Below are 27,780 nucleotides of genomic sequence, written 5' to 3'. Positions count from 1 at the left end.
TTAGACGTTGACATAAAGTTGTAAGTCGTGACACATCTTTTCTAGTCACATGACCGTGCGGTGTCAGAACGCGTGTACCGAGAACTCGAAGTGACGAGCGCTCATCTTACCATTTGCCACGCAAGCTTCTCGGGGCACAGGAGCATCAGCAGTAGCCTGGGCAGATTCAGGGCCAATCTTCGGAGGGAGCGGACCGAGCGTTGTAAGCCCTGAAGGTCTCTGCTCACTGCTCAGCCTCAGAGCTCGGAATTGTATACGTAAAAGTCTGCAGCCCAAACGCAAGCTTTTAAGCGAAGGGTCTAGGATAGTAGGTGTATGCGGTTGCTTTGATCTGGTGGGCGGCGCCACATCCAGGGCTGCGAGGGGGAATCAAGACCCCGTCGGCCTTGTTCTGCATGTTCAATTCAATAGCCCCTGATTAGACTCCTGAGATCCGATGAGGCGCTTTCTACTCTGCTGCGGAGGAGAAAAGAAATGTAGTCTTAGAGTGTCCATCCCCATAGATTCGAAAATCACACGTCGCGCTCTTTTGCGTGGTGCACTTCGCACAGAAAGGAAAAAAGGGGACTGTTGCTAAGAGAGCGTCCAGGGATGGAGTAGACAGAAGGGAGTGGGGATCTTTGTGAAGGCCCAGCTGACGCCATGGCTGTACTTACCTAAGCTGGCAAGGAAGATCCATATGTTGACACGTCTTTTAGTGGTGTCGCTGTTTTGGGACAGGTTGTTGGGCTCGGGAGCTGTCATCGACGTTCTGACAGATCCAGGCCCAGCGCTAAGCAATGAGCAAACGACCTGGTTGTGTTCCATCCGTCTCAGGGATCTCTGTGGATCCCCCACAGACTCGGAAATCATATTTCCGGCAATCACCCTGGGTCCCTGCCTGGTCGATGACAGGTGCACGTACTGACTCGACCACACATGCTGGTGATGAGCTTTGTTCTTATAGGGCTACCAGTGGGGTTAGCCCAGGCCGGTTGGGCATCCGTCTGCCGAAGTCTGGAAACTCTCACAAGGCCCCTGTCGAGCTGGACGACAAGCATGCTCGTATTATTATAGCAGACGTCCCATCACCTCGGACATCCCAGCCGGCGGTGGCCCGACGGACGCTTCTTTGCGGCGACCTCCTGCTTTCTGTATCAGGGCTACATCCCCAGTCATGAAGTGCCGAAGCCTTCGACTGTCTTGCGGTTGAGGATATGGTGTGATTTCAAGGCCTGATCAGAGCGCAATAGAGACTCCGAGCCTGTTCAAAGAAGCAATGCATTCCCTCCTCGGAAATCAAGGGGGATCTTTCGTGTGTCTGTCAAAAGGCTTCCTGCACAGTACAACACCCAGCCTGGCAGCTTCAAGAATCAAATGCAAAGGCCTCCGTCAGGTTTAATTGGAATCATCATATCCAAGGCAACAAGCGAGGTGATGAGAGTGAGATGGACCACACGAGCCAAAGTCGTCGTAAAGGAGGCTCGATGCCACAAACCTGACATCCTTTAAGCGAATAAATAGTCAACAAGGGGACCAGGATACCCTTGTCCCATGGCCATGATTCAGAAGGCGACTGCAACTCAAAGATACGGATCTATCCCTCCAATATTCATCCCTGTGATGATCTATCCGGGGTGCGAAAGATATTGCGACATATTGTCAGTATGGTATTCGGGTAACCCAACTGTATAGCGCTTTTGGATCCACAGCACTAGACTGTACCTTCAGGCTCAGGCATTGTGAAAGAAACTGGTGTGAAAGTCTGGCATACTTTGAACGAGATTGCCGCTACCGATCTCCAGCTTTATATTTACCGTTTCCGTCTTCCTCGTGCCGACATTGTGCCAGAAGCTGGTGTTGACGGGCTCAAGATCTTATGCACGTAGCACTTGAAATTGCTCTATGTGTAGGTGGTTGATGTAGAACTGTGGAAGTGAGAGAGCGCGAGAGAGAGTCCCAAAGCCTAGCACTGCAGTGGGCAAGTGGCGCCGACCAATCAGGGAAATGTGGTCCTGACAGCTTGAACAGGCATAGCGGGATCTCTCCTTGTCCACATGCGGCCCCACCTGATGAATCAAGCTAGAGGCAACGTTAAATCGACCCTCAGCCAGCAAACCAGCAACCTCCAACCTCCACAACCCACCGAAATCTGTCTGGGCAATATTGCTGACTGACTATCAAGCTCATCGTGGACACAACTCGGTTTGCCAACGCCATCCCAATCGCTCACAGAACGTGAATGGACCCAGGGGACTGCCGGATACCTTGGGAAGCCAGCATATCCCATCATTCCCAGAAGACCGACGGACTCACGTGGTAGCGGCCAGGCTTCACTGGACTCTCCTCAACCTGCTTTCTCACGCCTTTCCAGGCTCAGTCGAGGAGATCGGTCAAGGGCTAATGACGCTGAGTCGGGACGAGTACTGATACGCGGCAGATTCGGTACCGTGGCGAGACCCCTCGATTCCCTTCTAGATCGCGCCTAGAAGCGGACTTCACTCACCCTTCAGGATCAAACCGCATAAGACAACTAGGTCTTGCGGTGGCGAGTGATCTAGGTATACGATACACCATGAACAGGTACTCACCTACTTCCCTGAGTTGTATTAACCCGCAGGAGTAGCGATGATCTTCTTCCCACAATCTAGAACTGCGAGGACTGCGAGGACTGCGTGACCGTTCAATCGACGTCATCCTACCATTGCCGAGTCATCAGGTGCTTATCTTGTCGGTACACAGTAGTACTGTGTACAGAGAGTCATCACAGCGACGGACTACGGTAGACGGATTATGTGATGGCCATGACAACCAGTAACTATTGCAGCGACTCCCCAAAGAGCCAGTGATACACTGTTTCCGGCTACAAGAACCAAGCGGGCGAGTTTTTGTGCCATCGACTCTACGTTTGACGGCGTGGATCTGGCTAGTTAAGGTCTAACAAGAATACTTCGACATCTCCACAGCAATTCCGAAGCAGCAGGTGAAGGCCAATCTTCTTTTGTGCCGATGGCCAGGTGTACTTCGGTCTCTCCTTCAAACCATCCGGAAGAAGTAGATATATGCAAACTTCTTCATCTCATCGACGTCGACCGCCTTGACGACTTTCTCATCGTTGAATAGCACCCATTGTTTCTCCTTGCTTTCACCGGGGATCTCCTTCCGGATGAACGCAACGTAATGACCAGCATGGATGCTGGCTCCTTTGTGACACACAATGCTTTGAAGCTCAAATTTCGCCGGCAATTGATCGCTCCCCGGAAGAGATTTCGATGGAGCGGAACCCGAAGCAGCGTCTTCACCAAAGTCCCCTTGCTCATCTGGGTGACTGAACACCCAGTCTAGCGCTCGGTTGACATCGCCATTGCACTCTCGTAAAGCTTTCCGCGCTTGTGGTGCGCTGATGCCCATATCACCCAATTGAGCAATCTTGTCCGCATCATCGCCGGAATCACCAGTCGAGGAGGCACCGCCGAGGTTGAGTGGCTCGTCAATGTCAGGGTCTTCCATATGTGCGAACAGCCAATTCATAGCCGCTTCCGCATCTGCATTACCAGTAGCGTGCAGTGCCTTCTCACATCGAACGCGAGGGAAACCCATGGACTCAAGCTGACTGAGAGCTGCCTCATTCGGAGCGAATGCCGCTGAAGCCGACCCAGAGCCTCCTACGTCCGCATCTTCGGGCAGTTCTTCCTCATCCGGTTGCAATCCTTGCGACTTGTAACTACTAATGTCAAAAGCTCCATCGGGTACTTCCACAGGAATGTCAAGCTTAGTCGGCACCCAATTGATGATTTCGAAACGGAGCGGATTGATGGCCAGGTTCTTCGGGAACGTTTTGAATTTTGATGACTTGGAGAATCCAGCTTTGGAGCCACAAGCTGGGCATGTCAACTCAACTGTTCCCGAAGCAGTGAAAATGTCCAGACATTCTTTAAGCGACACCGGTTCGAACTCGGATCCTTTGGCTGAGTCTTGAGGTGTTCCCTCTCCATTGGATACCTGCTTTCTGCGAACTGGGACCGGGATCGAGATGTTCTCCTGTTCATCCGTTCGATATCGAACGCGCTTGCAGCTCAGGCACTGTAGACGCTGTTCGAGAGCGAAACGAAACGATTGCACAGGGTCTTGGGCAGGATTGGCGTTATTGGAGATAGTGATGAGTTTGAGTAGGTGCAGGAGCAGTTCGAAGGCATCTTGTTGTCTCATCGTGGAGAACTCCTCGTGTCCTCGGCCGATGAGGTGTTTGAACATGGCCGGGGAAAGACCCTTCTGGTGTGGCACCTCAGGGTTGTCGGGAGAAGCATGGACATTGCTATCCGGGTAGGAATACCGACCAGACAGGATGCCGTCAGCGAGCTTCCGCAGTTGCGTCTCGAGGTCTTCAGCTGGCGAGTTAGCGTTGGGCGGAGGTTGGTCGGGGAGGTAGTAACGTTGTTGAAACTCTGGGAGCGAGAATAGACACTGTACCGTACTGGCCAAATAACAACTATTGCCGATGTTCTTCAGTCCTGTAAAGCCTGGTCCAAAGACAGGGGACAGCTCCTTGCCATCCTCCGTGGTCATGGAGAAGTCCCATTTCAGATTTTGCTCCACCTGCATTTCCATCAGGCTCTTCTCGGTCTTCTCCCGCTCGGCAATATTGATACCCCAATGGGCGAGGTGTTTGGCCAGTTCTGGGTCAATTCTCTCTTCATTGCACTTGTAGCAGTAGACATCAGCATTTCCTTCTGGAGTGATAGATCCGAGCTTTACAGCAACACTGTGACCTTTCTCCGTGGCATGGGCGAGGCCGTGAGAGTTGCCACCCACGCCACCAAATTGGGCCCGCCCACATCCCAGATTGCCACACTCCAGGCAGAGCCACAAGTTCTCTTTCAAATCACACTTGGAGCATGATCCCAGATTCTGAGACTCGATCTGCCTGCTCGGCTGCTGCTCGAGGTAGAGTGTGTGTTCGCAGGGTACGAACTCCTGTTCCCACGCCTTGACTTCCTCCTGTTTGGCAAACGTCATGGCTTTCATGACACCATCTACAACGGCTAGGAGGTTTCCAGAAGTTTTGTCCACATCTTGTATCTGGCACGCATAGCACTTGACTGTTGTAGTCGTCTCGTACCTGTCCTCCTCTGTTTCGGCGGCAATGGCAAGTTTGGTAAGTTTAGCTGGAGGCTCATCTCGGTGAATTCGTCGTCTCGTTCGCTTGATATTCAGTACTAAGGGATGGCCCGTGGAAGTGTAGTGCAGTAAAGAATGATTTCTTTCCCCGGCACAGCCACCGTTGAAGCAGCGCAGGCAGACATCAAGCCCAGCATCATCGTCTATCGAGTCAAAACACTGAGTGCAGTCTTCCCGGTACACGCTTTGGTTGGCTCTAGGAGGTCTGAGGTCGTCTGAGTGCACGTGTGGGCATTCCATGCTGGATCAGATAGGGTCGGGGAGGACAGAAGAGCGTGAGAGAGGGATGCTGATGTGAGGGAACCGGTGTGAGAAGAAAACGGTGAGAAGTGGTGAAGGTAGAAAGCACAAGAGCGCAGTTTAATCCCTTCCACCGCAGTTCAAGTTGCCCGCAACGTAACTTATTACCACCTTAGGCGTTAGTGCCAGGGATTTAGTGCAAGGCTGACGACATGCTGCGAGTTAAATGACCGACATCGCTCCGATTGGCCAGGAACCTCAGCCTCCCGCAACCCCAAATCACTGCAGGTTGCAACCCCGCGACGGGCTGTTGTCGTGTCACCTCTCAGACTACACCTACCATCTCTGAGGTTAAAAGGACTTCGTTCTCCATCAAGCATTCCAAAGATACCGGATCGTGTTCATGGGGTACATGTAGACGCAGGAGTCTTGATGGGGCTTCTCTTTGGAACCCTCGACTAGACTGCCCGCCACCTGAGATTTCCACCGTCCAACCCGCTCCTTTTTATTTGATCACTGGTCAGGAGTCCAGCCATGGCGCTTCTGCAGAACGAAGAGTGAGTTAATGTCTTTCCATTGTCAGCTCTGAATTACTGTGGCCGTGCTGCCGATTACCCGCCTTTGCTGAACCAAGACTACAGCTTCGCAGTCTGGTATCTTCGAACTTCCTTTCTGGCCAACGTCAAAGATGGTGTTGCTGAACGATTGATCGACGTCAACTCCTCCATTCTGAATACGGCGGCGTTTCGTGCTGCTGGCTGGTCTGCGGATCCTGTTCAACGCACTTATTCTCCGCCCATACCCACGTCTATCAGTACCGAGTATTTCCAGAATGGATCGGACCTTCAACTTATGAACTCGCAGGGTGACGAGGAAGACGAAGGTGGCCTCGTCACTGGCAGGACGAGCAACGATACTATAGGTCCGGGCTTCAACATCAGACGGAGGCGGAAGAAGGAGCACGCCGACGATGATGACAGCAGTGATCTTACGGACGAGTCGGAGGAAGAGGCCGAAGGTGCTCAGCGCGCTGCCCAACAGATCCGCTTTGCAAAGATGCCAGCCCGTCACCGCGCTGACTCCTCTCCAATCAGTGGCAATGGTCCGGAGATTGTGACGACCTCGCCTTCCAAGCCTTCAATAGACAACAGACCTCGCACTGGATCGCTCGGAGCAGTGGAAGCCGTCAAAGCTCGTGCCCGACGCGACACCACAACCAGCAGTGACTTGTCATCGGAGAACGAAGTAAATCCGGCCTATTTCCAACGTCGTCGACTTCCTCCCGGTCAGACGTCCAAATCGGCACCACTCCCAAATCACGGTGCTGCTGGGCTGACTGGGGGGGATAATGGAGCAGGGCCGGAGCAAGATGACTCTGATGCAGAGTCTGTCGGGTCGGCAATGTCCTCGGAACTGGGAGACACAATCGATTCCACTTCCCTGCTGAATACCATGGAAGAGACGAACCTCACCTCTTCGCCCCTAATCCTAAGCAGCCTTCCACGGTCTACGCCTCGAATACCTCCTTCAGATTCTCCAAGAAAGCAGAGGACCTTGCCAGGATTACAGGAATTACCTCCTCCGCGGCCAATCAGCATGATAAAACCGAAGAGTTTGCTCTCCGCAGCACTCAACGCCCAAAGAAAGGCCCCAAGCAATCCGCTGCAGGCCTTTGCTACATTGTCTGGGAAGGGGTCCCCCAATCCCCTCTGGATCAAAATATACGCACCCTTTTCCAAAAGTCCTACCAAGTCGTTTGAGATGCCATTAGCAAGAACGTCAAAAGATGACAACCCAGTCACAGTTGCTGAGGCGATTGGTCTCAGTCTGTGGAGCTATATGAAAGAAGGACGAGAACCACCTCTCAGTGAAGGGCAACTCGACGTGAACAAGTGGACCCTGCGAATGGTAGAGGACGGAGAAGTGGACTACGACTTCCCACCGCTGGTCCGTACACGGCCAGTGACAGATTTCACATACAACAATAACCGTGGCGGCAGAATGCGGTCCAGAGAACGGCCATTCGATGAGTTTGCTCTAGTTGAAGCATCACCTTCCCAACTAGAAGCCAACAAGAAGGAAACGCCGCAGTACATACCGACGGCTCAAGAAGAAGGCTTGCCACTTGCGGCTCCAGACCCTCCAGCCCCACAAACACAGCCGTTTACAGTCCATCGAGGGCCACTGCCGAAGAACAACATCCTGTTGGCCGGACAGCCTTTCACATCAGCCTTGAGCAATGCTTCTTTAACACCGGCGGATTTGCCTGCACCAGCGGGACCCCAGGCCACACCTCGCATGGGCAGGACCAAGACCATCAGGGTGCGCTACTTTGATATCGACATGTCCGCCCAGACGACGACCCTGGAACTTTCCACGGACAGCTACATTGCCGAAATCCTCGATCACGTCTGCAAGCGCTGGAACCTGGAGAAGGCTGGGTTCGTGCTGAAAGTGGCGGGAACAAATACAGTCGCGCCGTTGGATCGGACAGTTGAGGCATTGGGTCCTCGATCTGACCTGGAGTTGGTGCGAAAACGATTTGGAGCTGGTGTCACGAGTCTGACCGGCTCACCGGGCAGCTCCTCGCCCAACGCCCCTCTCCTGCTGGACATCCAGGGCCCAAAGAAGGTCAAGAAAGGTCAACCGATGCATCCGTTGGCGCAGAAGCAAGATCTCATGTCCAGTGCGAGCAATTTCAAGAAGTATTATGTGACGAGGAAACAACTCGCCCCTTTCGCGCAGGGGAGCCAGCGTGTCCTCGTGTTTGACGGCGACCTCATCCATGTCATGCCTGCCGACAACACCTCGAACGCCAAATTCAGTTCGATCGCATTTGGCGATATCATCCGGTGTAAAGTCAGCACGAAGCACTCCAAGATTGTCAGATTGGTTGTTCGTCGAGTTAACGAATCGAAGCGCTATGACTTTGAGGCACGCACCGCAGGAGAAGCGCAGGAGATAGTGGACGAAGTGACACGAGAAATGAAACTCTCGCGAGCTTGACGCGGTTTCTGAAGAACCAAGACGTCGGTGTTGGCTGTGGGAAAGTAACGATACTTTTATATACGTACCATTATTACATCCCACATGTTAGGTACCTACCTAAGGTACCTCTCCACAGCCAACCGAGCAGCAAGATTCACGGTTCCAAAGCCCGGCACCCTCAGATTATCGGCTGCTGTGGTCAATCTAAAATGCGACATCACGCCTGGCGGAGGGGAGGATCGATGCTCCTTAGCCCTCCGGCAACCCCATCAACTCGCTGGCAGTGGTGGACCGTGACATACGTGGCTGGGGGACTGGACTGACGAGGGGGGTGAGTAGGTACCTAATTGGACGATATGCCGATATGACGATAGGGACGCCCATACAGTTGCTACTACTACACCATGCCCCAACGCTGCCACCAGGCCACCTGGACGGACCGTATCACAGTACAAGTACCACCCACTCTATCTGTACTCTGTACGCGCACAGCACAACAAAAGGCTTTCCCCGCGTCCCGAGCGATGAGGACATCCAGACTGCAGTCACTCGCACTCTGCCACTGATGCTTTCGAGAGAGGAGAGAGAAGGAGGAGGGGAAGACACATACTATTCCCAGCCAATGCTGCCCGCTTCTATCACCGTGTACTTACTTACTGGCTGTAACCCTTCAGTCGCTCACCACTACAGCTACCTACGTACTTTTCGCGGTACTGACTGATTGTCCACTACTGGCCACTGGCCACTCACTCACTACTATCTGGGTGCTGCTCATCGCCAATAATCATCGACAACGCTCACACTGCAGAGCTCCTCCTTCTGTCAAGATAGTCCTAAGGTCCTGTCTGTTGAGTTCCCGTCCCAGGGTGCCAGTTCGATTCGAGCTCGAAACCCCATCGCTCAAACCTGTAATAATCACTCCAAGAGCTTGACCTGCTACTTGTCTCTTGTTTCCCCTTCCAAGATCCCTTCGAATCCGCCGCAGCCTCAATCGTTCCCGTTACGGTATCTGGAAGTGTCTGTGTCCAGTGCAGTCTCGCCATCGAGTGCACATTGCGCACATCCCCTTCTCGATTGGAGCTTATCGGCCTGCATTGCAGCTTCCAGCCCGCCGGCAACGCCCAAGCACAACGCAAAGCTACGCACCGCAAACGAAACGAAACGAGCCCTCCCTCGCTGGGTCCTTGCTCCTGCTACCCCTCCCCTCTCCATCCTCCCTTCCCTCGCTCTGTCCCACTGCACGTCGAGTCGGTTGCCAATCGGGCGGGCTTGCGAGCTCATTTTTATCTCCCTCTGTTTTTAACATTCCATTCTTTGGGAACGTGCGCTTCCCACCCGCGCCCAAATGCCGACCTTTGGGGGACTGCTCAAGAAGAAGAAGACGAAGGAGTCCACCGAAGACAAGTCGGCCAGCAGCGGCAGCGGCGGCCACCATCCCATCCATTACAAGTCTTCACCCAAGACTGATACCTCTTCACACCTATCCTCAACCAAAACTGCCTCAGATGCCCCTACGCAATCGACTGCAGCTACCACCACTACCGTAACCTCGACCCCGGATCCCAATGGCAAATCAGCTGAGAATAACGGCACGCCCAATATGAACATTGCGAACCTGGTAAGCCCTGCTGCTGGCGTGGTAGATTCCAAGCCAGTGGCAAGGCAAACCAAAGGCAAATATACTCTGTCCGATTTCACAATTCAGAGGACACTGGGCACAGGTTCGTTCGGGCGGGTCCACCTGGTACAGTCCAAGCACAACCAGCGTTTTTATGCGATCAAGGTCTTGAAAAAGGCCCAGGTTGTCAAAATGAAACAAATCGAACATACCAATGATGAGAGGAGAATGCTGCAGCGGGTGAAACACCCCTTCCTCATCACACTCTGGGGTACATTTCAAGATTCCAAGAATCTCTACATGGTCATGGACTTTATCGAGGGCGGTGAGCTCTTCAGTTTACTTCGGAAGTCACAGGTACTACTTTATTCCAACGTGACTCTGACGATATTGGAGCTGACATTGGCAGCGTTTTCCCAATCCTGTCGCGAAATTCTATGCCGCGGAAGTAACATTGGCTCTCGAGTATCTGCATGGGCAGAACATCATCTACCGAGACTTGAAACCCGAAAACTTGTTGCTGGATAGGCATGGTCACGTCAAGATCACCGACTTCGGTTTCGCCAAAGAGGTACCTGATATCACATGGACACTTTGCGGTACCCCGGATTATCTAGCACCAGAAGTGGTGGCTTCCAAAGGCTACAACAAATCCGTTGATTGGTGAGCTTGTACTGAGAGCAAAGGTCTATCTGTGGTTCTAACGTGTCTCAGGTGGTCTCTGGGGATTTTGATCTTCGAGATGCTGTGTGGCTTCACCCCGTTTTGGGATGGGGGTTCTCCGGTCAAGATCTACGAGAACATCTTGAAAGGGCGGGTCAAATATCCCCCATATATACATCATGACGCTCAAGACCTCCTGGTGCAGCTGATCACAAGCGATCTGACGAAACGCTTGGGCAACTTACATGGTGGTCCAGCTGACATCAAGAATCATCCGTGGTTCGCAGAAGTGACTTGGGAAAGGCTCCTCAAGAAGGACATCGATGCTCCTTATGTGCCGCCAGTGAAGGGCGGAGCGGGGGATGCCAGTCAATTTGACAAGTATCCTGAGGAGACAGAGGAATATGGCAAGAAGGGAGACGATCCGTGAGTAATCCTGGCGCCTTTCGATGTGCCGCCTGAACTAACGTGGTCGGCAGATTTGGTCATTTCTTCACGGATTTCTGAATGCAACATCACGACAACAAAAATCGTGGCGGTGGCCGTTCATGACGAGGAGCAATCGACTTGTAGGAGCAGGTGGTAGCGCCATGGCGATGATATCCATGCAGTATTTCACGATGCACGAAAACATTTGATATGATTTGACTGCACTTGAGGCAGTCCAGCAACGAAATAAGTTGGTTCGCAACTTGGGGGAGGGCTCTTCCTCCCCAACGACTGGTGGCATTGTGTTGGTCGGGAGGATTCTATTGCAAGGCTCTCTGGCTTAATTGGTGGTTGTATGTATTTACCTACTAGATGGAGTGCCCCGGCCCATTTTAAAGCCTTATTAAGTCAGCTTGCAATACGATTTAACCGAACAACACCGACGTGCCCAAGTAACATGCGAGATGTTGGTGAGAAGCTCAAGTGCGCAAGTCAAGCTTGTGTGTTGTCATGTTTGCGGTGGCTATAAAGAACAGCCTAGTACAAGAGATCTCCGCCACGGCTTGATGAGAGAAGTCGAATCCGTTCCTTTTATTCCATATGGTACAGCAGTGGAGGTGTTCTTTTGTCTATTCTACATACAGTGCTTGTCCTCGAGGCGCCATCTCCGAAGTCCTCCTGGGTGTGCGCATTAATGCGCCAGGACTTCGATTAGTTCATTCAGAGCCGGGATTGTGTGATTCAGACAGAACACGGCACAAGCGAGTGCTGCTGTACTTGCTGAGTGAAGAGGCTGGACATCTGGACTCAGCTCGTCGCACAAGGTACACATGGAAGGGTGTTTTTTCCTTGTTCAATGTAATCCCTCCATCCTCGATGCAGTGTCGAATTCACTGGAGCCCTCCCTCGACAATTCCAGCATCCATCCCGCTGCTCTCGGCTCCCTGGACATGAAACTGGCCCGACGCAAGGCCATTCAACCCAATTCCCCTCGACAACTCAAACCCCTCCCAACTCCTTTCTTTTTCCTTCATTTCTTCCTCTCCTCTCCCCTTTCAAAACAACTCCTTCCCACCCCCAACGGCACCTGCCGCCAGACTCTCCCTCTGCACTCGATTCGTGAAGACCCGACTGGTGACGTTCCAGGCGTCAAAGTATTTCTCCATACATGCGTTGAGACACTTGTTCTCGGCCCCGCTCAGGCTCGACCCGGGGTTAGTGATGCAGTTGGCGAAGCAGACTTCGTTCACTTTGGAGATCAATATGCGGGCGTTTTGCACGTTGGCTTGTTCGGCGACTGCGGCTTGGAGTTTTTGGAGCGTCTCGGATCCGCCGGCGGAAGATGATGATGACGACGAAGACAGAGGACCGCTGAAGCCGCTTGGAGATGAGGATGATGAGGATGAGGATGTGTTGCTGTTATTGTTTTTGTCGGAGCTGCTGCCGCCACCGAAGAAGCCGCCGAACGACATGTTGTTGGTTGGATTTGGGTTGTGGTTCTGGGGACTCGAGTGGTTTGATGGAGGATTGAGGGCGGGTAGAGGTAAGGTGACCACTGGACTGGACTGGGAAAGGCGACTGGGTTGGATAAGAGGGGGTTGTTGATGGATGAGTTAGTTGGTGTGATTGTATGAAGGGCAGTGCTTATTGAGTTGATATACTACTAGTAGTATGTCAAGAGCTTCAAGATTCTTTGTATGTACTCCGCAGCCTAGGTCTCTCTCTGTACAAGTTGGTCGTGCAAGTTTACATAATTCAAAAAACTATAGCAGTGAATATGGCAACTCTTCCGCAGGTCTCCCACAGCTGAGAGTAAAGCCATTGGTGGGCTTGGTGGTTAAAAGCCACCTACTTGTACTTGCATTTGCGGCGTTTAGGCGATCGGTCTCCCCACAAGACAAGCCTTAGCCGTAGTTTATCCTGCCTGCCAGTGCACCGCATCATCTGTAAACTGGACACGTTTGTGGTAACGTCTGTGCTATACTACAGGACCTTACTGCTAGTCATAATCGTCGATTGATCCCCAGGGACGGAGCCATTCACGAGGTGACATTTCTGTCTTCCTCAGTACCCATTTGTTGCCATGCGCTGGCTCTGACTAGACAGATTTTCTTGTCACTTCAATTCCTAAGTTCCACGTTTCCTAGCAGTCGCGTTGGCGCAGGACAGTCGAGCACTGGTGGCGAACACCACACACAACAAAGATGTGGCTCTTCGACAACGCCGGGTGGCTATTATGGCTGCTGGTGGTCTACACCGTGGGCACGCGAGCAGCAGTCGAGGCAGATAATTCTATGAAAAGCATTCCTGTAAGCAGTGCCGTACAATACCAAGATCAATGGCGCGAAGCCATGGAAATCGCATTGAATGGAGCTAACAGGTGTGGACGACATGATAGCTGCGCACGCACAGTCTGGCGCCTCCGTACCTTGACTCAGACATGTCCAGTCGATGGTGGGATTTTGGCGGCGACACGATCATCCGAGCAGACCAGTACATTCGACTGGCGTCCGACCTGCCATCACAGTCAGGTTGGCTCTTCTCCCGAATACCTATCACCGCGACGAACTGGGAAGTGGAGTTTGAATTCTCAATACATGGAAAGGGGCATCTGCATGGAGATGGATTTGCTATGTGGATTACAAAGGAGAGGGCACAACCAGGGCCGGTGTTTGGCCATGCGGACCGGTTTGAAGGCCTGGGCATCTTCTTCGACACGTACAAGAACAACCGGCCTGGAGTGGTGTTTCCCTATGTGATGGCCATGATAGGCGACGGCAAGACGACGTATGATGCCGCGAACGATGGCAAGGCAAATGAGCTGGCTGGCTGTTCGGTAAGCAGGAGCAAACGTGACCCACAGAGTTTTGTGGCGTGGCTTCTTGTGTGACCTCCAGACTGACCAGTGTGATGACCGTCAGGCTCGCGGACTGCGCTCCGCTTCAATCCCTACCAAGGCGAAACTGACTTACTTCCAAGACAAGTCGCTGAGTCTGCAACTCCAATACAAGGCGGCGGATGCGTGGATCGACTGCTTCAAGGTGGAACCTACAGAGCAGCAACCCCTGAAGCTCCCCAACACGGCCTATATTGGCTTCAGCGCACACACGGGCGAGTTGTCCGACAACTTCGACATCATCAGCGTGGAGACGCGGAATCTGTACAATCCGGTGGCGGCAAATGCGGGCAGAACTGCTGCAGCTGCGGCGCGCGCGAGTGCGAGAGGGAGAAGGGAGAAGAAGAGTGGTGGGTGGGGCTGGTTTTTGTTCAAGTTGCTGTTCTTCGCTGGCTTGGTTGGCGGCGGCTATGCTGGCTATACCAAGTACAAGGAGAAGCAGCGGTACTCTGGGTTCTAGGTTTTAGGGGCCGGCGTTGGGATAGCGAGTGTCTACAGAGGACGACCTGACTCCTTCTTGCATGCGAAATCACGACAGCTCATGTGTGTACAGTCAACCACCCAAAAGCTATAGGAGTTGAATTATTCTGTCATGATCTGATTGCTGCACTTGATCTTGTCTTCCTCTTGTGATGTCGATGTCCTGTTTTGGCTTAGAGGCTGATTCTATAGCGGCCAGCACTAAGGCAGTCTAGCGTTGCACGTGATACGTCACTTATCGCAGATCAGCATGAAACATTGAAGCTGAATCTCACAGCCAATCAGCGGCGCCCAAAGCGAGGGCTTTAGAAGCGACTGATTTCCAGCACTTCTTGTGCCTGATTCTCGACCGCCTAGATTTACTATCTGTAGTAGTAATAATCCTCTGCCGGTGCTCAGATCATTGATCTTTTCGCCAAGCCCCGGCCTGATCTGCCGTTGTCACAGCACTGCGTGCATTCGCTTATATTCCTGTCTTTCCTCCTTCTGTCTCTCTTTCCCTTTCTTCCTCTCTGCTTTAGCACTTCTCCGCCACCAACCGTCGCTTCTCAACTGTCGCGTCTCCATCAACCAACCATCCACAACTCTATCATCTTCATCCATCCCATCACTTCAACGCTTTAGCAAACATGACTGGACGTAAGTAATCACGTCTATTATTCTGTTATGAATTATCACAGTTGTTGTCGCGTGTGGACCTTGTTGCCGATCTCGACCACAGTCCGTGCGACAAAGTTGCACAGCACCCCTGCCTCACTCAGCCCTGACTTGTGCATCACCGTCTACTACATGAGATATACTAACATCTCTTCCTACAGGCGGCAAAGGTGGCAAGGGCCTCGGCAAGGGAGGTGCTAAGCGTCACCGCAAGATTCTTCGCGACAACATCCAGGGTATCACCAAACCAGCCATCCGACGTCTCGCTCGCCGTGGTGGTGTCAAGCGTATCTCTGCCATGATCTACGAAGAGACCCGCGGTGTCCTCAAGTCCTTCCTCGAGTCTGTCATTCGTGATGCCGTCACCTACACCGAGCACGCTAAGAGAAAGACCGTCACCTCTTTGGGTAAGTCATATCGCAACATGGATCTGTTGATAAAGGGCAAGCACTAACAAGATGTTCAGATGTCGTCTATGCTCTTAAGCGACAAGGCAGGACCCTCTATGGTTTCGGTGGCTAGATTTGTTCGCGAGACAAATCTACTGGTACACCTTCTAGAGTCTTCTTGAGAGAGGGCTATGGCTCTTGCTATGGCTATGGGTTACGGAGCTCATGGATACGGATGATGAAATGGCGCACGGGACTTGTATTCACACAGTAGCTGAGATGGAGGTTGCAGAGGACTCTGGCGCTATGCTCATCCAGATGTCAAGTGCGTGGGGAGTTGCACCGTCGATGGACCGTGACTACACATAGCAGTGACTCGCATTCACAGAGCGAGAGACGCTCAAGTCTAATGAACAGCAACCAACAATCAAACTGAATTGCACATTCTCACGGTCTTTGTTTCCTGTCGTTCTAAGGTAGTAGAATCATTGTATGTCGTATATAGGCCGTGTCGTGTTGAACTTGAATGCCAAAGCTACTTTACACAGTGGCGGCGGCTGTTATGGCTTCCCCTTGGCTTCCCCTTGGCTTCCCAGTACATGCCGGGTCAGGTCTATGGGAACGGGAACCACGTCTCTCATGGTGAGAAGTTATCTTGTCAAACTGATGAGACTTATATACCTGACAAAAGCACCTTCATCATCTATGCAGATTTTGCAGGATACCACTGTAGGGGATGTACCTCGGTTAGAGAGACATATGGCCTCCGGAGGCAGCAGCATAAAGAAAGACATTGATTGTATGGATGGCACTGCATCGTCCACTGGCACTTCACCTGAACTCCAGGCATCCGCATTTCATTCAGTCCGGGGCCTTTTAGGCTTCTCTAATTATAATAATAATAGTAACACTACTAAGTAAGGGTGCCACATCAGATGTGGCGATGCGAGCCCGAGTGCGGTTCGTCGAATAATAATGAACCGAACAGGCAGCAGGATTTCTCGCCGCGCCCGATATACGCAGTGCAGCCTGTCACTTATCACTTGTCAACCATCACCCATCAATCCCTCCACCACCTCACATGATTGTCGCGTTCTCTCTTGTGCCTCTATGCATGATCAAGAACTTGATCCGACACAAATGCAATGCAAGGCGCGCCAATTTCAACGAACTGTCCTATGCCACATCGACTCGCCATGAAGGAAACCATCCGGCGATAAATCAATCATTCAGACTCCGCTGACTGGCCATCATTCATCATGTTTCAACGACGTGGCACCTATCTTCAGCGCCTATCCAAACTGTACTCCGATACGAAGCAGTCCTACGAAAGTGCAAAGGCCAACAATGCCAATGTTACCGACTTGCCGGAGGTGCGCGACCTGAGGCGGGATTTTCAGATTCAGCAGGATAGATTGCTGGCATGGGGCATGCATTGGACCGATGTTGGCGCTCCTTATTCGGGCCAGGGCGATGTCGACATCGACAAGAAGATCGACCAGGCTGGACTGGGCGAGGTGGTGGCCAGCGTCATGTCCGAGATCAAGCGTCTTCTCGAGGAAAGTGGTCGACTCGAACACCCCGAAAGGTACGAGATGAAGCAGGCGGCAAAGTCTATGCGAGGACCGGGGTCTAGTCCCGTTGCACCGCGCAAGGACTGGACGACATACGAGGTCAAAACCGCGAGAGCCTTACTCGACCAGTTGACCTCTTGCATCGATCTGCTCTATAGCCTGGAGGAGTCGAGGATGGCCGACGAGAAGGGCGACACGAAACGGATGAAGCATGCCCACGACTCTTCGGACAGGACCGAGTATGGCCACTTGTCCGACCACCCGCTCCATATCGACTTTGCCAGCCTCGAGTTCAGCTCCTATTCGCACCAAGCGGCTGATCCGCCGCCCTATGACCCTGGCGAAGGTTCGGTCCCGTCCAGGTCTGAGAGATCGATCGCCTACTATCGCACCGCTGGTCAGCATGTCCTGGTTGACCACCTCTCAGCCGACTTTCCCCTGTATGTGGTTGGAAGTGCCGACGATGTGTTTGAGGTTCACGAGCTCGGCGAAAAGCTTTGCAAAAACCGGTCCCTCTCCTGGTGCGGCCATCTTCGGCTCCTGGGTTTCACCGTCGACCCCAACGGACCACGCTATGCCATGGTTTACGCGCTGCCCGATGGACATGACCACAGTAGTCTGCAACAGCACCGGACGTTAGGGTCGTTGATCGCCGCCAGCAATAACCAGGAAGCATCACAGCCGGCCTTGGAAGACAGGTTCCGGCTGGCATACAATCTAGCGCTTTCAGTCATGGGCTACTTCTCCCACGGCGAAACACATCAATATGTCAACAGCAGCAACATCCTCCTCATTGGATCGAGCGAGAACATGCATCGTTCAAACCTGCCCAAGGAGTTGAGATCGCCTTACCTGTTGCAATCATGTCAGGACTTTCTTTCAAGATCCCAAGCAGAGGAGCCGTTTGCTGCGCAGATCTACCGCCACCCCAACCATGACATCCATGCTTCCGAAATCGTCCCGGCTTATGACATCTACAGCTTAGGCTTGTTACTGCTGGAGATCGGGCTCTGGATCCCTCTTTCGAAACTGTGGAAGCCGAAGTATGATCGCAAGATCTTCATGAATAGAGTCCAGCAGATCTACTCTCATAAGCTCGCTCCCAAATGTGGCACCAAGTACATGCGCCTTGTTCAGAAATGTCTGCAAGCGCCTGCTGAGCTGCAGTTCAGAAATAATTATGAGGACGCCGGGGCATTTATGCTACAAGTGGTGAAGGATCTCCAGCAATGCTGTGCGTTGGACGAGGAAGGACCGCCCCCAGTCTCCGACATTGAAGTCTTTGAACTTCTGATCATCGAGCAGATGTGCAAGGCGGAAGAAAAGGCTGCTGGAAACTCCCAAATGGCACTGCCGGAGGACGTTGCGATCAAGCCGGAACTGCCCAAAAGGGCAAACTCGAAACGCAAGGCTGACGCGATCCAGCAGCAGCGAAATCGGACCGTAGAAGCGCCGTTAAGGAAATGGCCAGAGGTCGATATTCCTCAAGAAGATTTGGACAGGTGGAACACTTTAGTGATGCCGAAGCTGGGCAAGATTCTAGAGACCGCACTGAAAGATTCGCCTGAGTCCTGCAGCCTCAGCTTGATGATGTTCGGTCCTACTCCTGAGAACGCAAAGACAACCATCTGTGTACAGTGCGCGCAAATCAACAAGGTGCGCGACGTGCTGAGAAAGCGGTTCCGACCCAAGAAGGGCTGGGGTGTCGTCATCCTCAACGGGGAAGTCAGGAGAAGCGGGAAGAAAAGAAAGCCCAGACGTTCGGGATACAGCTCGACCAGCAAAAGCCGCCGAGCGGTGGCGCGAAAACCACGCGAACAGAAATACCAGGAACGTCCTTCCAGTGGAGCCAGCATTGGGGCTTTCAAAGACAGCGAACACCTGCCTCCAGTGTCCTTCGGTGGAACCATCCTCGTGGATGGCGAAGCCTTCGGGATGACGGTGCATCACATGCTCGATGTGCCGAGCGACGATGAAGAAGGGGAATGCGAGGTCATCGGCCAGGAACAACCACGAAGATCGGCAGCCCCTCGCAGCATGCCCGGTCAATTCGACGCTGCTGCTGACGTGCGCTTCATGCAGTCGTCAGACGGAGACCTTTCCTCGGCCTCGCGGTTATCCGACTTTGAAATCTCCGACGACGAGTTCGACGGTAGTGGCAGTGACGACGACGGGAGCGACGCCAGCACCATCCGCCCAGACTACGCGATCATGGATGCGGACGGGAACGAGTTTTGGTTTCTGGAGGATTCGCCGCCCGAACTCGATGAGGACGGCGGATCCTCCTCGTCCGACGATGACGACGCTTCTTCCTCCTCGTCCGACGACGTCGACGACGCGGCTTCCATAGGCGACAGGATCGGTGTCGCGCCCTTCTCGGACGACGATTTCACCGTGACACAGCCGGCCATTGACGACGTGGACGACGACTTCTTTCCCACCGAGGAAGACCGAGACGACGACCATCTCGCCAGCCATACATTCGGCTACGTCTTTGCCAGCAGCGGTATCCGCCGCGTCATCCGAGGCGACATGAAACACGAAGTCGACTGGGCTTTAATCCGAGTCAACCGCGATCGGTTGCGGACTGAGAACGAGATCCTTGGAGACGGTTGTGTAATGTCGAAGCCTTCAAATCCTCAGAGTCAAAGTCCTTCGCCACAAGGTCACTCTTCTGCCCCGATTCTCACCACCGTGACCCCCCTCTCCAAGTTATCCGGCTTACAAGTCCACTGCCGCGGACGCTCGTCCGGCTTTAAAAAGGGCCGCATCTCGCAAGCCATGGCTCTGGTCAAGATGCACGGCCGCCAGTCCTTCTCCACGTCGTGGTGCGTCGAGGGCGGCTTCGGCATCCCCGGCGACAGCGGCGCCTGGGTCTATGATCCTCTCACGGGAGGTCTGTGCGGCCACGTCCTCGCCTGGGGCGACAAGAGCAAGACCGCGTATATTGCGCCCATGGAGGTTCTGTTCGAGGATATCCGAGGCCGTCTGGGCGCCAGGACCGTCGAGTTGCCTGTCCCTGGTCTCCAAGGAGAGGTGTGTCGTGACGGCACAAACAAGAAGGGGCAACAGGACCAAGCAAGAGGACTTGCGCCGGGTGTGGTTGACGGAGATGTCGCTGCCAAGTTGAGGAATCTGAAAATCGATAAGACTGTGGATGATCCTTGCGAGAATGGAGCTGGAGCTGGAGCTGCTGTCACGAACACAAACACAAACACTAACACTAACACCAGTACCACCAACGGAAGCACAGTGAAAGTCTCGAATTCGACCTCGAATACCATGAAACGAAAAGGCGTCGTGGGCGTCAGACAACTCGTCATGGCCGGTGGCGTTTCGTGACATCGATGTTGGCGTTGGCATTGGTGATGGCGATGGCGGTTGTGTCGATGTTGGTGTTGGCATTAGCCATTGATCAAATATATCCCCGTTGTACTCTGTATTCGTTGGCATTTGCTTGTTCTCTGCCCAGAACCTATATCCACATGAGCTGCCTTGGTCCCTGTAGCCTGTAGTCTGTTGCCATCTTCGACAGTCGATAGTACTAGGACTACATGTGTGGTGACCGTTGAATGGACTTTGTTCCTGCTTGGTTTTTGAATCAATCATTTCAAGGTGCTTCAGAGCTAGCTATCTGGGTACGCCCTCGTAGTACAGGAGAAGCTGTTACTGGCCATGGTATCTCCAGGTCCGACGAGCGCGCTAGCGGCTGATGCAGCCTTGGTGGTCTCTATTCTTCCAAGACCCCTAGTACAAAAGACGATTCGCAATATATCTTTGTTCATGTTCAGAACTGGTTTGTACGGGCATCGCCAATGGGCAGTGTACAAAGAAGATATCGAGCACAACATGGCTACGGGATGGGATTCAGGCTCAGAACCTTCCATTCTTCCTAGGATAAAATCGTCTCAGTGTTGTTTGTTATCGGACCATCCGGTCGCTATTCCTCAAGCTGTACCCTCGAAACCCAGAAGCTTTGTGGTCTGAGTTGAGAGTAATCAGTCCGCGATTGCTCTTTCTTCGGTGACGGTTCCATATAAAACAAACTGGATGTGGTTGTGGACATGTGTATTGGGCCCATTAATAGCCCTTTCGACGATTCTGTCCGGCAGCGCGGTCAGCTGGACATTCAAATCGGGACGGTAGAAGTCTACCTACGGCCATTCCGGCAACGCCTGTATTGGATTCTGATAGGAGACGACTTGGGCCTTGTCTTTCACCTCTATTCTTGAAGAGTGTGGACGCTGTCTTGTCACGTGGTGTCTGTCGTTGACGTAGAAACACCCATCGAGCGGTTCGAGAGCTTAGGACAACGGAGTTCTGCTTCGCGACTCGTGTCTTGTCTCGCACAAGAGGAGGTTCCGGCGATGGGCAGGAGGCCGGCATGAGGATGCTGGCGCGGGCCCCGGGTTGTGTGCAGATCACTGACATTGTTCCGGCCGGTTGGCTAGTGAAGCTTCGGTCCGGGGAGTTCCAACACCGACATCCTGAATCGGGGTCGCTCTCAATCTACCAGGTCGGTCCGGCAAGCTGAGTGCATGAGTCGGTGGATGTGTTCATGATGTTCACTTGGTCTCGATTATGGAGGACTTCCTGGCGCTGGCGCTGGCGCGACAGGAGAGCTGGGCGGTGCCGGTTGAGATCTCCTTTTAGGTTTCACCAAAAGTAGGATGAACATGCCGACCACCAGCAGAAGCAGCAGTAACAAGATCTTCCGCTTCGTGTTGCGGCGCTGGTAGTTTGTGGCAACGGTGAGCTCTTTTTCGGCTCCTTTCACATCTGTAACCATACGCTCGACGTTGTAGTCGATCCGGTCAAGCATGGTGCCCTGATCAATGACCATGGATTGAAGGTCGCGGAAGATGTCAGCCAGTTCGATAATGCCTCGTGCGATATCGTTGATCTCTTGTTCTCGTTGCGCAATGGCGGTGTCATTGGAGCGGTGTCGCTTCTGCGCTGACTGCTGGAGCGTCGATTGACTGAAACTCTTGTCGGCGTCGGATTCCATCAAGGCAGGATCCGAATATGGATTCTGCACGGGGGTGGAAGATCTTCCTATCGGTGACTCGAACCCGCCGAGCGCTCGAAGTTCTGCTCCCAGATCAGTAACCCAGTCTGACCGCTGTAGCCGACACGAAACTCACTGTTCAGATATGTACTCTGCTTTTTCCTGAATGTAGCGCTTACTTCCTGCACTCTGGAGGCCAGCGCGACTTGCATGTTCTGCGCCATCGTCTCCTCGCCTTTCTGTAGGTTGCCCGTCTGCTTGGCTTCCTTGACCATGGTGTTGATACGCTTGATGGCCTTCTGGCACTCTTGAAACCCTCTGGTGATTTCCTGCGTCAATTGTTCAATCTCTCGCTCTTCTTGCAGTTTCACCGACTCGTCGTCGAAGCCTGGCAGGACATGTTTCGCGTGGAGCTTGTCGAGTTTGGCACCTTTGAGAGTGATGTCTTTGAGAGTATCGTCAACCTCCTCTTGCACATCGATCCAGCGCGGCGGGAGGAGGTCCATCTCTATGACGGCGTCTCCATCGTTGTCGTATGCGCCGGCCGACATGAGACCTCTGGTCTCTTCGGAGCCTTGATCTGCGAAGCCATTGGAGCCACCTGGATATCTGGACCTTTTCGTTGGATGATGCGCGTATGACTGGCGATAGGAGATGTAGCTAGACAAACAGTGAGCAAGTGACCGTCGGTGGTTTCTGTGACATGGGTATTGTTTACAGATTTGTTCGGTCTCTCCACATCTTCGAGGTGGTGGAGTGCAAAGCCTCATGTACATGAGCCGCCGGTAGGATGGGGATGATTCACGGTCACAGTGGTTCGCATGCTGATGGTGCGATAGTTGGCACAAGTATCAACATCTACTAGTAGGACACTGGACAGAACACGAGAGGTGTGAATTGATGTCTGCGTCAATCGGAGAGCTGTCCTCTTTGGGGGACATTGACAACTGTTTGCGCGACAGGCATCACAGAGTGTCAAGTTTGGCCTTGGCTAACGTAGATGTTGTTGTATCTTGAGGAGTGTTTAGCTACCTGATGTACCTTACGGAGTACGGAATATTAGGTAGTACTAGTGAACACTAGTACTCCTAGTACACGATAAAGAGCGCCAAGGTTCCAGGTTTAGTTTGACCGCGCACCCCAATTGGGCAATACGGTGATGCCGCCCTTAGGTATATTCTATTACCCTCGACTCACCGGTCATAGGGTCGAAATACTGTCAGCTTCAAGTTCCATACTCCGACGCTGATCTATGGTCGGTGATAGTATATAACTACCTTGACCTAGCTGCCTAGGTACGCAAGCACCGTAATCTCATTCATAATACAAAATGCGTCTCGTCCTAGGTGCATCCCTTTCAACACGATTATATGGCCTCAGGTTCAACACGAACAGAAAACCTCCAATGCAAATATGATGATTCAATTGTACCAAAAACTAGCATGCTGGAATGCCTGCAACGAGCCCCTTTTCGATCACACGCACCAGCGACATGACATCTGCAGTGGTATTGTAAAACCCAAATGAAACCCTGACTCCAAGTCTATAATGCGATACCATGATCCCTGCCTCCTTGAAGTGTGCTTGCCATCTTGAATCCAACAGGTCCAGAATGTACAAATGTGGCGCTCGTCGATCCGCTGACCGCGAGCCGACAACCTTGACACCGAGCTTCTCCATCTCCAGTGCCAGGGTACGGCCCAAGGCTCTCAGATGATGTTCAAGGTTCGCCATGCCCACGTCTGAAAGGAGGAATGTCAGATATGCGTTTAGGGCTTGGACCGATATCAGCGAAATGTTGAGATGCTCGTAACGGCGAGTCGTGGAGTGATATTGAACATCGGGCGATGCAAGCAAGGAGCTGGAGAGATTCGAGATGGCGCCCGCGCCGACGATGGGTGGAGTCGGCCGCAATAAAGGCAGTGTCTCTGGCTCAATGTAGAGCACTCCCAGACCGGTAGGTGCAGCAAGGCCCTTGTGGCAGCCAAACGCAGCAGCAGAGACACCGAGATCGACGAGATCAATTGGCATCACGCCGACGTGCTGGGTCAAGTCCACCAGAACATGAATGTTGCGGGTACGGAAACGGTCGCAGATATCTTTGACACCATTCAGCTGTCCGGAGTGGAACATGACTGAGGACAACCCAATTGCGCGTGTTCGGTCGTCAACCAGAGGCTCGAAAGTTGAGGCGTCGGCGTAGAGCTCTTGTCCTGTCGTGTCAACCATCCGCACTTCGAGGCCTTGTTCCTGCAATGCCAGCCAGCCATATGCATGGTTGGGATGCTCGACGTCGAGAAGAACAACGTTGTCTCCGGGCACCCACTTGACCGAGCGTTGAAAGAGATTGAGACCCTCGGTGGTGTCTCTTGTGAAGGCGAGCGAGTCCGAGGCCACGTTGAGGTATTTGCCTAGAAGCTCTCGCGTTGCTTCCGTTGTTGCTTGCCATTGAGGCTTTGGATGCACTTCTGACACCGCCTGGTCCGCAAAAATGTCTATTGCTTCACGGATCACTTTGTTCATTGGAGGTTGGAAGGAGGCGTTGAGATAGGTGACACCTGGCTTCTGCACCACAGGCACCAGGTCGCGATACCGTGAGACATCGTATTTCGATGAGGATTGAAACAAGACGTTTGTGAAAGCCGCCTTTCCGTCACTGACGACTAACCCAACCATAACGTTGACTTCGGAAATGTAGTCACCGAGAAAAAAGTAATCAAGGGGCACTGTCGAACATATACTTGAGCGAGGGGCTGCGATATCTCAATTACTTCGGGTGGTAGGCTATATATCTCACCAGCACAAGATCCTCCTATCTTATCAACGGAGTTGAAAGTCCGCTAGAGCTCGAGACTACCACGGGCTCTCGGAATGCTCACAGAAAAAGACCATCACGCAGTCATATCAGTTGACAGCTGGCGCATGATCTCTTGAGCAATACATCGATTGCTGTTGAGCTAGCCGCTAGGTGGTGAACCCTCGAGTATGGCGCCCTGTTATCGGAGCTCAAGAACGGACTTGCAACTCCGTCTCAACGTCTGATCAAGCCGCTGTGGACCTGTAGAGTCTTTCAGTCATACGGGCATTAGCAGGAAAGAAAGAACCGGCTGAACTTACGAGATAGACGTTCAACACTTGAATATACCTAGTATCACGGCGCAGCCTGAACAGGATTGAATTAACAGTTGGGATGCAATTATGATATAAATTCCTAGTACAGAGAATCTGTGAGAGTGTTGATGTGCTCGATGCGCATATAACCGTACAGGCCCACAGCCTCGTGCGGGGTAGGTACCTACTATACCTGTATAATGCTAAGACTACTATAGGTATCTAGCTGCCTAGCAAGCCTACCTAAGTAGGTATTGCAAGTGGTGCCAGGCCCCCATCGCTCTGATTGGTCAATCCGTGATACCTACCCGTTAGATGAGGGATTTCCCAGTGTATCACTTCTCACCGAGGCTGTAAGAATCTGGAGCTGTAGATACCTGGAGCTATCGACGTAGAGCCTTTCCTGAAACGGGCTGACTGAGTAGCGACACACCGTGTATACTCACCTAGATTTATCGCCGGTCTCGGAAAACGCATCGGGCATGATTCTGAACCCCTGATAAGGGTTCACAGCAAATGGCTCAGTAGGGAAACTCATACGATATGGTACTTCAAGGGGTCATACAGATTATAACCGGGTGCAGTGCGGAGACCAATGCAAATACCAAGACAAGTTGAAGCTTACAGGTTCGGTGTTCCTTACAACGATCCTTGCAAGCTGAATCAGGCTCGCCGAGTATCAAATTTGCATTGGCCGTCTTTCCACCTCATTTACACTCAGGCTTTGTGCCTCTCGTCAGTCGTCACTTGGCTTTGGAACACCATACCAGTCGTACCCAAGTTTGTCTTCTGGGTCTGGGTCCAGCATCTGGAAGAAGCCGTCGTATCTCCACCAGTGGCGGCCCTCCCATACGTCTTCGACTGGTTCAACACCTTCCGCCGCCATACGATTTCGTGTCGCGACCACACCTTCCCAAACTCGGATCATGTTCCGTCCGCATACCTTGGCAAGCTGCTCCTCAGTAGCTCCTCTATCCAAGATTGCTTCTAGTAGTCGAGGGTAACACGAGACGTCTTCCAGTCCAGGCACGACAGACGCGATACCATCAAAGTCAGAACCAATGCCAACATGGTCCCAGCCAATGCGATTAGCGATGTAAAAGATATGGTCCACAATATGTGCGATAGAAGACAACTTAACCTTGGCCGCGACGAACTTGGGCACAAATGTCACCATGACTATGCCACCATTCGCGGGGACAAGGTCGAGGACTTCATCGGGAACATTCCGAGCGTGATCCCATAACGCCAGAGCATTACTGTGCGAGAACATGACGGGAGCTCTGGACAGGTTGAGCGACTGGATCGCACAATCGCGGGAAACATGGGAGAGATCAATGATCATTCCTAACACCATTAGCAACGCTTTCCTTTTCGTCACATCACATTACGGGGCATTGCCTACCAATTCGGTTCATCTCCTTGATAGCAGACCTCCCTAGCGCCGACAAGCCACCATGCACAGGACCAACTTTCGAGGTGGAAGAATCGGCAAACGCATTGTTCGACAAATGAGTCAGGGTGCACTGCATTCATCAGTACCCCACAGCTTCAGTACGGAGCTGGGGCAAGGGTGAACGACTTACATATCTAACTCCCAAGGTGTAGAACGCTCGGATGATGCCGATCGAGTTTCCTGCCATATGAAGCCTGCGCTCACAATGTGTGAGTGCGAAATTCTGAAGGGCGTGAGCTAATCGATCGGTCTCACCCTTCAATCCCAATGGAGCTTGCGATCTTTCCCTCAGAATAGATACGAGCCACGTCGGACGGCTCATAAGCCAGTTCGAAGTCGTCGGGATAGGATTGAACAAGTCTCGTCGTGAGGTCGATCTGTTCGATCGCATCTCGCGCCATATCGCAGTACTCGGGCGTTGAGAAGTTCTCGGCGGAACGAAGGCATGGAACGCAAACAGACCAAAACTGTGCACCTACGGCACCTGGCCACGAACACCGTCAGTATGGTACACCTAGGCAATGGTGAGCATCCACAGAGCACTTGCCTTCTCGTAGCCGAGGAATATCGGTCATTCCTCTGCTGAACCCCTTCTGAAGATCGAATTTGGGATTGCTGTGGATTTTCCCATGGAATATAGCGCGCGGCTGTTGGGGAAGATCGTTATGGCCATCGAACAGGGGTGTCTGGCGTAAGACGCGCTTGACACGCTCGTCGATATCTAGCTTCTCAAACAAATGCATTTTTCACAGTTCACACCTCTTGGGGAGAAAGAATTGCGTCGACCTTAATATTGAAGATGCAGTGAAATCAACTTATGTGGTCGAGGCAAATCCTCAAGCAAATCCACTCCTTTCCGAACATGGGTTAGCCATCGAAAACGTTTGTACTCACCCGTGTCACGATGCGGGCCAGATAAGAACAAAGGCTAATCAGAGTCTCCGGTCGAGACGGATACGGCTCTACTAGGAGTTGCAACTCCTAGTCCGGTCTGATAAGCGAAGTATGGGGCATTTGGCCCGGAGTTGCAAGTCCGTCTAGGATGTCCAGGCCCGGGCATCACGATTACAACTCCTAATCATAACTCCTATCCACAACTCCATTGCAGTATAAA

The 27,780-nt window shown here is 52.6% G+C and overlaps 10 protein-coding genes across 10 annotated transcripts; 5 read left to right on the top strand and 5 right to left on the bottom strand.

Annotated features, from left to right (window-relative positions):
• Positions 1 to 3,015: 3,015 nt before the first annotated feature.
• A1O1_00651 (ubiquitin thiolesterase) lies at positions 3,016 to 5,397 on the bottom strand (the record flags this gene model as incomplete). The annotated part of the gene is made up of 1 exon (XM_007721568.1): positions 3,016 to 5,397. One exon carries the CDS (start codon positions 5,395 to 5,397, stop codon positions 3,016 to 3,018), a length of 2,382 nt encoding a protein of 793 aa, XP_007719758.1.
• Positions 5,398 to 5,931: 534 nt separating this feature from the next.
• Positions 5,932 to 8,403, top strand: A1O1_00650 (uncharacterized protein; the record flags this gene model as incomplete). The annotated part of the gene is made up of 2 exons (XM_007721567.1): positions 5,932 to 5,954; positions 6,039 to 8,403. 2 exons carry the CDS (start codon positions 5,932 to 5,934, stop codon positions 8,401 to 8,403), a joined length of 2,388 nt encoding a protein of 795 aa, XP_007719757.1.
• A 1,327-nt stretch (positions 8,404 to 9,730) lies between these two features.
• A1O1_00649 (AGC/PKA protein kinase) lies at positions 9,731 to 11,096 on the top strand (the record flags this gene model as incomplete). The annotated part of the gene is made up of 3 exons (XM_007721566.1): positions 9,731 to 10,360; positions 10,413 to 10,666; positions 10,718 to 11,096. The coding sequence occupies 3 exons, from the start codon at positions 9,731 to 9,733 to the stop codon at positions 11,094 to 11,096; spliced, it is 1,263 nt and encodes a 420-aa protein (XP_007719756.1).
• A 1,054-nt stretch (positions 11,097 to 12,150) lies between these two features.
• On the bottom strand, positions 12,151 to 12,567 carry A1O1_00648 (uncharacterized protein; the record flags this gene model as incomplete). The annotated part of the gene is made up of 1 exon (XM_007721565.1): positions 12,151 to 12,567. One exon carries the CDS (start codon positions 12,565 to 12,567, stop codon positions 12,151 to 12,153), a length of 417 nt encoding a protein of 138 aa, XP_007719755.1.
• A 968-nt stretch (positions 12,568 to 13,535) lies between these two features.
• A1O1_00647 (lectin, mannose-binding 2) lies at positions 13,536 to 14,451 on the top strand (the record flags this gene model as incomplete). Its single annotated transcript, XM_007721564.1, has 2 exons — positions 13,536 to 13,931; positions 14,017 to 14,451. 2 exons carry the CDS (start codon positions 13,536 to 13,538, stop codon positions 14,449 to 14,451), a joined length of 831 nt encoding a protein of 276 aa, XP_007719754.1.
• A 649-nt stretch (positions 14,452 to 15,100) lies between these two features.
• A1O1_00646 (histone H4) lies at positions 15,101 to 15,650 on the top strand (the record flags this gene model as incomplete). The annotated part of the gene is made up of 3 exons (XM_007721563.1): positions 15,101 to 15,110; positions 15,290 to 15,535; positions 15,595 to 15,650. The coding sequence occupies 3 exons, from the start codon at positions 15,101 to 15,103 to the stop codon at positions 15,648 to 15,650; spliced, it is 312 nt and encodes a 103-aa protein (XP_007719753.1).
• Positions 15,651 to 16,776: 1,126 nt separating this feature from the next.
• A1O1_00645 (uncharacterized protein) lies at positions 16,777 to 20,433 on the top strand (the record flags this gene model as incomplete). Its single annotated transcript, XM_007721562.1, has 1 exon — positions 16,777 to 20,433. One exon carries the CDS (start codon positions 16,777 to 16,779, stop codon positions 20,431 to 20,433), a length of 3,657 nt encoding a protein of 1,218 aa, XP_007719752.1.
• A 1,237-nt stretch (positions 20,434 to 21,670) lies between these two features.
• Positions 21,671 to 22,650, bottom strand: A1O1_00644 (syntaxin 16; the record flags this gene model as incomplete). Its single annotated transcript, XM_007721561.1, has 2 exons — positions 21,671 to 22,182; positions 22,236 to 22,650. The coding sequence occupies 2 exons, from the start codon at positions 22,648 to 22,650 to the stop codon at positions 21,671 to 21,673; spliced, it is 927 nt and encodes a 308-aa protein (XP_007719751.1).
• An 886-nt stretch (positions 22,651 to 23,536) lies between these two features.
• A1O1_00643 (uncharacterized protein) lies at positions 23,537 to 24,775 on the bottom strand (the record flags this gene model as incomplete). The annotated part of the gene is made up of 1 exon (XM_007721560.1): positions 23,537 to 24,775. One exon carries the CDS (start codon positions 24,773 to 24,775, stop codon positions 23,537 to 23,539), a length of 1,239 nt encoding a protein of 412 aa, XP_007719750.1.
• Positions 24,776 to 25,946: 1,171 nt separating this feature from the next.
• On the bottom strand, positions 25,947 to 27,067 carry A1O1_00642 (uncharacterized protein; the record flags this gene model as incomplete). The annotated part of the gene is made up of 4 exons (XM_007721559.1): positions 25,947 to 26,557; positions 26,616 to 26,736; positions 26,797 to 26,860; positions 26,922 to 27,067. The coding sequence occupies 4 exons, from the start codon at positions 27,065 to 27,067 to the stop codon at positions 25,947 to 25,949; spliced, it is 942 nt and encodes a 313-aa protein (XP_007719749.1).
• Positions 27,068 to 27,780: the final 713 nt, after the last annotated feature.

This window comes from Capronia coronata (assembly GCF_000585585.1).
Source record: "Capronia coronata CBS 617.96 chromosome Unknown acBCG-supercont1.1, whole genome shotgun sequence".
Lineage (NCBI taxonomy): Eukaryota > Fungi > Ascomycota > Eurotiomycetes > Chaetothyriales > Herpotrichiellaceae > Capronia > Capronia coronata.
This window is presented reverse-complemented; position numbering and strand designations above follow the sequence as displayed.